Raw genomic sequence first — 9,851 nt, forward strand, 5'->3', positions numbered from 1 at the left:
GTAGTATACACAGAGGACAGAGTACAACCCTTTTTTCCTAGTAGAATATAATTTTATTGAAAACAAACCGTTTATTGTCATTACAGAGGCATTAGTTTCACTACTTCTCTGCTTGGTGAAGAAATGCCCGACAGTCTGTAACACCAGTCACTTTGTTGTCCTTTTGGGAGCATATGGAGCTACGCTAAGTGTTCTCGGTAAAATCATTCATCTCAGTATTTTTATTTTTATTTTAATTTGTGTCATTTATTCGTCAATTTTGTCATATTTTGTTTTTCTGTTGCAGATCAAAAGCTCTTACTGCTTCTTCAGGAATATGAAAGAAACAACGTCAGCCTCCTAACATTTCAGTAAGTTACACCGATTTTTGTTTGTTTTACTTGAACTCAGTTGTTTGTTTTAAGTGCTCAGTGTGGCCGTTTAATTGCAGATCCTTCATGTGGGGCTCGGCAGCTGTAGAACATCACAAAACCAGGAAGACCCTGGGGGCTTCACTGTGGAAGCAGGAAAGCTCAGATGAACTATTGGCCCTGCTCATGACTGACAGGATGCTCCAAACCATCGCACACTTCCCCCAACAGCGCAAACTGATCCTACAGGTTGGCATTTTAATTAATTTATTTAGGAGCTGTGTCTTTACCATTATGGTCCATTAGTTAAAAATGATTCAAGCTGTCATGACCAATAGTTTTTTTTTTACTCATAGATATTTAATATAGTCCTGAGGTATCTTTATTATCAAAATCTAAATATACATATTCAGATTTTCATAGTACATTGAGCACCACAAATATACTATTATTTCATTTATGTTTTTGTTCTAACTTTGTGGCTTTAAATAGCAAAAAATAATCAAATATGATCTGACCAATGAATGATTAAATAAAGTGTGTAAATGTCACTTATTGGCAGTCTTATATGCAGGCTTTTAGGAAAAAAACAGAGGTATCTACTTGTATGTGAGTAGATATCTCTGTTTTTATGTGTACAAAGTTATCGACACTAGAGGGACAACTGCAGGCAGAGAATTCTTTGTACATTTACGCACTTAGCGAATAAAGCTGATTCCGATTCAGTTTTGTTTTGGATTTCTGTTTTTTTTTTAAGTTTGTTTTACAAGTCCAAAAGGAGTTTTGGTTGTCTCTTTATGTCAAGTTTTTATTTAGTTTGAGTTTTTCTGAGCTTAGTTTTTTAGGAAATGATTTACATTATCAGCAAATATGGTTTAGAAAAATATTTATTAAACTAGTGCGTTGACCTGTGAGGAGCCATTGGTCATATTAATACCGATATCTAGAGACTGAAGTTAGTAAATGCGTCGTTCCTGTTTTTAACTTAATTTCCCATCATGCAGCGTGGTTCTGCACTTCCCGTCAACCATCATGAGCAACGCAACGTGATTGTAAGGCTCATTGTATTCCAAAATTACTAATATCTCCCAAAATATTGGTCCTTTTAACTTGCCGAGATATTTAATGAGGAGATGGGACTGTTCCTCAACTGTAGGTACCAAACTAACCAGGTAAAAACATCTCAATTTCTCAGAACTGTGCAGATACACACACACACACACAGATGCTCTGACACCTTCCAGTATAATGATATAGATGTTTATTAATCATACAAAGCCATTTTATTGTAATGCACAATAAAAAAATTTACCTAAAGGTTTAATGAAAACAATGCTGATTTTAACACCACTTTATTTTGTTGCATTATTCTTTTGTTCTGCACTGCACTTTTTTTTTTTTTAGTTTCACTCAAGAAAATCATTTTCTCACACCCGCTTGCAATCTATTTTTCTGTTAAATATAATTACGCTAGTACTGACCCATTTATATCCACATTCTTTTCTCTCATAGGGTGATAAAGAGCCACTATATTCCTCAAATGAAACAACCAGTCTTGGGAATGTGTATGATCCCTGTTTTCTGTTGCCTCTGTTCAGCGCTATACTGCGGCCAGGTGAGCATATTTCACTGCTGTTGTCAATGCTCATGACCAGTAATAAATCAGCAACGCTAACATCTGTTGCATTTTTCTTACTTTTCATGACAGAGTGTGTGATCGACTGCCTCAAATTTGTGTCCAGTCACGCACTCGGTGTAACCGTGATGGCTTTAAGTAGTTATGACTCAAAACTGAGAGCAGCGGCGTACCATGTTCTGAGCTGCTTCTACCAACACCTGGAAGGCGCTCGGTTGAAAGAGAAGAGACAGGTAACGTGACAGGAACAGGGGGGTTGAAACTCCTCAAATAAGTGTTTTTGCAGAAATATTTCAGACACACTGATGAGCCCTTTTTTGTCGAACAGCTGCTGTACTTGATGGACATTGTGAAGAATGGAGTTCGACAGAAGAATCAAAGACTTCCTTTTGTTTTGACCACTTACATTTCTAAAGTGGCTCAGCTGATGCTCAAACCTGGTGCGTAAATCTGAAAGTATTCATTAAGTCAAGCCTTAACCACTGTCATTTGCCCTGTGATGTTTAACATTTAAAGGTGGGGTATGAGATCTTAGAGAAACGGTTTGAGCAAGCTACACTTTGAAAATACTCAATTCAGAAGTCCAAACCACTTTCTTCAGACATCCCCTCCAAAGCCACGCCTCCAGAGTACTGGCACACGCAATGCTTGTTCTGAAGTTGATAGACATATCACCATTCAATCATTTTGATTGGGCGCTTAAAATGATTGGATGGTCTTTTTTCAGTTCTGTCTGTTCTACAGGTGACTACATTTTTTTATTTTTATGTTAGAGCATTTAATTAATTGGTTGTAATCGGAGTGTGAAGGGGATTTTAAGCAATATAATAAAAAATGCTCCAGGAAAACATCTCACACCCCACCTTTAAGTTGCAATCATATTTTTGTGTGCTTTGTGTGTTAGAATAGAATAGAATAGAATAGAATAGAATAGAATAGAATAGAATAGAATAGAATAGAATAGAATAGATCTTTATTTTCACTATTACAGAAACAATGAAAATCAGTTTACGGTTCAGTTCTATTTAGCAGCTAAAACAAGTGCAAAAAGGACTGAATAAAAATATCACACAAAATACAAAAGAAAAATCAGCATAAAATATTAAATACGCACATGCCTCTAAAGTATAACTAGAACTACTGAAATATACAAAAGCCAATTCGATACAGATGAGAAATATGTAGAGCAAATAAGGATATGTACATGTAATATAGGATATGTACAAGGTAGATTTAAAAAAAACCAAAACACTGATGACCCAGGTGTTTATTTCATCATAATATAATCAGTAATGTGTTCCATTTTTTCCTATATGTGACCTTTTTTCCTTCTTTTTAATTTCCCAGAGGACCACATGTACGTCGTGATAAATAGGTTTCTGCTGTCCCACCAGAGTCTGGATTTCAGGAGGGTTCCTGAGTTCTTCAAGCTCTTTATGGTTTTGACTTGGAGGTAAGATATTTAGGAAAGTGTGTAAAAACTGTTTTTGTTTTCTGTTGTAAATCAGAGCTGATGTCCCTGAGTAAATAAATGACTGTCCAAACACTGCTTATGTAAACAACATTCAACCTTCATCTGTGTTTTTCTCAGAGCAGATTTAGCAAGACTGGTGTTTTATGTTTCTTTTAAGGGGGCTCAGCAGTGGGAGTATTGACAGTGTGGTTTTTTTCCACAGCACAAGTTGGAACGTGAATGGATCCTGAATGTACTGGAGGAAGGCGTTAGTGATGGACACTGCTTTGAACTATGTGCTCAGCAGGGGATCTTCCAGAGCCTTCTAGGCTTCAGCAGCAGCCCCCTGTGTGATGATCACACTCAGGTACACACTGCTGGAGTCAAAATGGTAAAATACATAAGAAATAAAGAGTCTTTAAACCAGTGTTTTTTAACCTTGGGGTCGCCTGGAATTCAAATGGGATTGCCGGAAATTTCTAGTAATTTGTTAAAAAAAAAATAGAAAAGAACTCAGAGAGCGCAGACCTCCGCCAAGACAGATACCCCCCCCCCCCCCCCCCCCCCCCGATCACCACCAAATTTTAATCATTTGTTCCTTGTGCCAGTATCAACATTTCCTGAAATTTTCATCCAAATCCGTCCATAACTTTTTGACTTATCTTGCACACGGACAGACAGACAGACAGAGACAGACCAACGCCGGCAAAAACATAACCTCCTTGGCGGAGGGAACAAAACAAAACAAAAAAAATACTAATAAAAAGTATATGGTGAGTTAAGAGAGACAATCTTAATACATAAAAAAACAAGCTGAAGCTGAAGCACTGTGGTACTGTTTATCTGTCAAATGTTCATTATGGTCAGTCTCAGGTGCTGCAGCTCTTTCATAATTCATAGTTTGAGTTCTTATTTGTTCAGTATTAATTGTCAGCCTTGTAAATCCAAGCTGGACTGACTGTACATTTTCTGACCAAGGAAAATCTAATTCTCACCTTGTGCAGTAATCTACACCTGGCTTTTCTGCCTCTGTCCATAATAATATACATTATATAGACTAAATGTCGTCTAAAATTAATGTTTATTTGCAACATAGTATAGCAAACTATTACATGATCAAAAACAAATTAATTTTAGCAAAAAAAAAAGTCTCTTTTGAATGTCTGGGATCGCCAGAAGTTTGTGATGTTAAAATGAGGTCACAAGGCAAAAAAGGTTGGAAACCACTGCTTTAAACACACCAGTATAAAGAAAGTAAAGAGGAAAGTGAAGAAAGCTGAATAATTATGTAGGACTTAACGAACTCAAGGTGAGTGATGATGTTAAATATACTTCATTATGATGAGAATGAAAAGTTGCTACCTGTGATATTTATTTATTTATTTGTTTGTTTGTTTCCAATAGGCTCAGATTATCAGGGTATTGTGCCGTGCTGCTGGTGGGACCAAAGCAGCTTATAACCTCACCAAGAGTTGTGGGCTGTTAACCTGGATGATTCAGGTGGTTGAAAAAAGGTATGCAATTAATGTCCAATCATTATTCAGGGTGCTCGCACAGGTCTTGAAAGAATTTTGAAATGCTGTTTTCCAGACCTTGAAAAGTGTGAAATTTTGTGTAAAAGTGTTAACCCTTGTGTGGTGTTCAGATTTTTGTTATTCAGCATTATGTTCCTGGGTGTGGTGCATTTGTGGGTTTTTAGTTCAACATAACAAAACAATTTTACGTTCAAATACTCAACAGATGTTTACTTCTGACTTCCAATTATAAGCAACATAAAAAGCATATATGTTTAATATTTGCCTTTTTGCCTTTGCTAGATCACATTTATGAATGAAAGTGCTACTCGTTTTTAGTTTGTTTGTTTTTTTTTTAATAAAATGTAATAAAATCAAGATATGAGAGGAAAAAGATTACTAAAAAAAATAATTACTCATCATTTTTCTTTTCATAAAAAATGAAAATGGGTCCCACAGACCCAAACACCATACAAGGGTTAATAAAATAAGGAAAAAAGTTTCTCATAGTTGAATTTTAGAGGTTGCTCAAAGTCACATAATCTTGTAAGATAGGAAGATACATGAGGTAAGCATGTAAAAAAATGTGATGTAGTTTTGTGAACCAATCGGTACTTGAATGATATCCAGTCGGAGCTCGTGTAGCCTTCGTGTTCAACTTAAGGAGGTCGTCATTGATCATGTGTCTGAATCCGGAAAGTAAATATTATACTTGTAAGCAAACCACTATGCACGTACAAGATGTCCAGCTAAAAAATAAAATAAAAATGACAATTTTTTATTTATTTTTTGGAATGTGGAAACGGCAACCATCCTGTGTAATGTAGGCTACATAAAGATCGCAGTTGTAACATTATTAAAATTGACTGTGTAAGAACTACAGCGGACAATACAAGCTGTAGCCTACCATAATTTGGACCTGGTCATATAGTAAATTAACAGTAGCAGAAAAAATAACATGGATCAGATTAATTTTAGTAGTGTCACGAAAATGCAAAGATCATGCCTGCACGCCCATGAGGATGATGTGTAATTACAGCAGTTTGTACAGTAAAGCAGGCACAGAAGTATTTGTGTTTTTTTAATGATAACATCAGTCTGTCCAGGGACTACAGGTGGAAATTAGCCCTAGTGCTACAAACTGACACACTACATCTCTCTTTTTTAAGGTTAATGTATATTGTGCATTGTCCCTGTCTTAATAAATTAATAAAATGAAAAAGGGAAAAAAAATAAAAGTACATAAAGTCAAGATCTTGGGGGAAAAAAATGGAGTTTTGAAAAAGTCTGGAATTTTTATTTGGATAAACAGCCAGCGCACTGTTATTTTTATATCATTCAAATTACTGCAATAATGTACAATAATTCTATACTTCTCTCTAAAAATTGATGCCTTTTCCTTTTCAGGAAACTCGACCAGCATCTGCTCGGTGCAATAATAGACCTGCTTCACGTGCTGTGGTTTACGAATCTCGGGCAGAAGGACAAACAGCTGAATGAAGTCAAGTCCTCCTCATCTACAGACGAAAAACCCCTGAAGTCGCTCAAGTGTCTCCCACTCCCACTCATCAGTGAATTCCTGTGTGTGGCAGCAACTATCAGTAGACACCTCAGGTAATTGGCCATCAAGTCCAAGGGCTGTTAGTCTCCATTGGTCGAAACGTCCACTAACAGCGCACATAACACATGTCCTCCATGTTCTGGTCAAGTATGAGTCAGTGTCTGTTTATTTTTCCTTTCAGATCGGGGGTCAGGACCAATCAGCTCAACCTGTTCCTGCAGACTTTCTCCTCAGCGCTGAAGCATTATGTGAAAGCTCTCGGCATCAACAAACACGCTGACAGGTTTACACTTCATCCTCAGCCACTGTCCTGTAACGAAGTCCTCGCTTTACTCCTCTGCTGGGCCTCTCTGTCCCGTGATACAGCACTAATTACTCAGATACAAACTTTGTCTGAGAAACATAAACTGAAGGAGTTGGGTGAGTGCTTGTTAGTACCTTCAACTTTGACTTCAGATTGCTCAAATTTTCTCATATTTTGATTTTGCTTTAGTACTTACTAAAGTCATTATTTAAATTGCCATTTCTTTACCATTCCTGTTGGCATTTACATTTAGGCACATTTATATAGCACATTTCATGTACAAGACAATTCAAAGTGCTTTATATAAAACATATAAAGCACTACAGCAGGGAAGCAATAAAAGTAAAGGCATGAGAGAGGAAAAGAAGAAAAAAACAGATAAACAGATAAAACTAAATAAAATTTAGTTAAACAAGAAGTCCAATGGAAATCAGAAATCTCTTTTGCAAGAGCATTGACACAGTATCCCACTCAACATGAATCACACTAAACAAATACTGTCATAGCAGATGATCTTTTAGCCACAAGGGAGGACAACATAATATAAACACCTCATGGAAAAGAAAATCATTATGTCCACATTCAGCATGGTGGGCCATAAAAAGTAGAGTGCTAATTGTCAAAACATTTTTATTTTTGCCGAAAGTGTTTTTAGTGTGACATGGTGCAAGTATTGAGGTCAGCGTGACAACTGATGACTGCAGACTGTTAAATGATAACTTTGGCCAAACTTGGATATGAAAACCCAAATGAAACCTCACAATATAGAATCACATACTCTGTTGTAAATAGTTAACATACAGACAATACTGAGGAAAACGTTATGTAGCCCGCATTGAGATAGTGTATGCAGTTGGGCATTTAACTCATTAAGACCCAGTACTACTTTTATGATGGTTCCGAAATTAATTTTTCTCAATTTTTAACCTTTAAGGGATTTATAATCATTTACTCTAATATTATGCTCTGTATTTTTTTTTTTTTCAGTGAAAATGAAGTATTTTCCTACATTTTAAATTACTGATCATGTAGATGTTCATAAAAGCTCAGATTAGAGATGTGACTTTTTCAGCAATGATATCAGTAACTGAACAAGTGTCTCCATCCACTGTCATTTATCAAGCTCTATGGGTTTTACTGGTGAATCAGTGTTGTAGAAGATGACGGTGTTTCCACGATAACTACATAGCCTCTGAACGTCCAAATGGGTCATATCTGATGACCATGAAAAAATGACAAATGGCATTTTGCACCAATTATTTACAAGTATTGATAGGATTAGTGGATCAACAGGTATTAAACATTTTATGTCAGTAAATGATTTTGGTCACCAGTGGATGTTTGGATCTTTATGGGTTAAACCATTTTATACTACACAGGATGGTTGTATGTACTTCTTGCAAATGTGCGTCTTTATGAAGATTAACACAGTTTTCCTCATCTTTGTTCCTAGGGATGGGAAAAGACAAGGTCCGTGGTAAAGGTTCTTCTTCCCAGGCTCGCACACGAAAAGAGAAACTGTCAGAGGAAACGGAAACGGAGAAACAAGAGGATCATCTCCTGACAGAGAGTAGATCCTACCTCAGTGGTATCTTTGTTCACTGGGAGCCTGTGTTTCCCCTCAGTGAAAACCAGTCAGCTCAGCCCAGTCAGTTGGCCAGCGATACTGCTCACTTACTCACCAAGTGGTCTCTACGCTGCTTGTTGGAGAGCTCGTATGATGAAAGCAGATCACAAGACTTTGTGCACTGGGTTGCAAAGGCTGTGATGCAGCACAGGGAAGTCGTGGATGTAGTGTTGCTGGACTCTGTTGTGAAAGCAGATCTCCTCAGACTCTACCATCAAGCCTTTGAAACTCAGCTCAACTCCAGCATCTCAGCAAGGTCAGATACCCTGAAGCTGTTTACCAGCATCATGATGCGCTTTCTGGAAACCCAGGGCCACCTCCCAGAGGGGCATCAGACGGTGGTCTCTGCTTGCCTGCCAGAAGAAGTCAGTGATCATTTTAGACAAGGTAAGACAGTCTGCTGCTGCCCATATGCATAAAATAAACAAGAACTCTACAGTTATGGACAGGAAGAATTATTATGAAAATGGATCTGTATGAGGATGCAACATATTGCATTACATTACATTAAATAATAGTATAAAGATGTAAAATGGTACAAGAACTCAAGATTTTCAAGCATGTTGAATGGTGATTATGTTAATGACTGAAGACAACAAGTAATTAATGTAAGAACTTGAAGCATTTTCCAGTTTTGTTTTTTTTCTACTAAGATTAATGAAAGAAAAACCTGACAAGTATACCATGGTTGTTTTATTATTAGGTGTACTTAAATCCATTGCAAATACAAGATTTTCATCTGTTGGAAAAAGCATTTTCAAAACATGTCCTGCTCCCATATGTCCAGTGGACAGAGTAGTTAATGTCCCTCGTGTCTCCTTTCCAGAGGCGGGCCTGTTTCTGTCGTCACTGTACATCCATGAGTTGTGGAGTGGAGTCGAATCCCCTGAACTGTTCCTGTCTCACGTCAACTTAGTGACCAGAGTCAAGTGTAAAAAACAGAAAAGATCCAAATCATCGCTGTCTGACGCTGCCATCAGAGCCATCTGTAATGATATCACAATGAAAAGATAACCTTGACAATGGAACACCTCTGTGTTTGTTGAGAAAGATTGTATTAGAAGATGGCTTGTAATTCTTGTACTTTTACTGTACTAAAGATATTTTGTAAACATGTATGATTTTTCATCATAAAGGTGGAATTGTGAAAAAAAAAAAAAAAAAAAAAAAAAATCAAGCTTCCAGTGTGCCCATTTGTCACTGCGTCCTCAAAAACAACAAAAAACAAATGACTCTTTTTGTCCTCTTACAACAAGGCCAGAGTCCAGAACAAAATAGTGCTTACATAACATTTTGTTTCGTACGAAATGTAGCTTTGTACTTGGAATGGACAGGGTGAAATAGAATAAAAGCTACCATTACACATGGTAGCATTACACATTAAACCTCTGATTTACTATTTTTCT

At 36.9% G+C, this 9,851-nt stretch overlaps 1 protein-coding gene across 1 annotated transcript in view; it reads left to right on the forward strand.

Annotated features, from left to right (window-relative positions):
- Positions 1 to 9,592, forward strand: part of urb1 (URB1 ribosome biogenesis homolog) — a 29,351-nt gene extending 19,759 nt beyond the window's left edge. The window contains 14 exon segments of the mRNA XM_030152695.1: positions 87 to 197; positions 287 to 350; positions 431 to 599; positions 1,863 to 1,965; positions 2,059 to 2,219; positions 2,315 to 2,426; positions 3,334 to 3,417; positions 3,420 to 3,439; positions 3,663 to 3,806; positions 4,844 to 4,953; positions 6,361 to 6,567; positions 6,696 to 6,934; positions 8,272 to 8,832; positions 9,272 to 9,592. Of these exon segments, the coding sequence (XP_030008555.1) occupies positions 87 to 197; positions 287 to 350; positions 431 to 599; positions 1,863 to 1,965; positions 2,059 to 2,219; positions 2,315 to 2,426; positions 3,334 to 3,417; positions 3,420 to 3,439; positions 3,663 to 3,806; positions 4,844 to 4,953; positions 6,361 to 6,567; positions 6,696 to 6,934; positions 8,272 to 8,832; positions 9,272 to 9,459 (2,273 nt within the window). The 3' untranslated portion in view covers positions 9,460 to 9,592.
- Positions 9,593 to 9,851: the final 259 nt, after the last annotated feature.

Source organism: Sphaeramia orbicularis, chromosome 13, assembly GCF_902148855.1.
Source record: "Sphaeramia orbicularis chromosome 13, fSphaOr1.1, whole genome shotgun sequence".
NCBI classification, from domain to species: Eukaryota; Metazoa; Chordata; class Actinopteri; order Kurtiformes; family Apogonidae; genus Sphaeramia; species Sphaeramia orbicularis.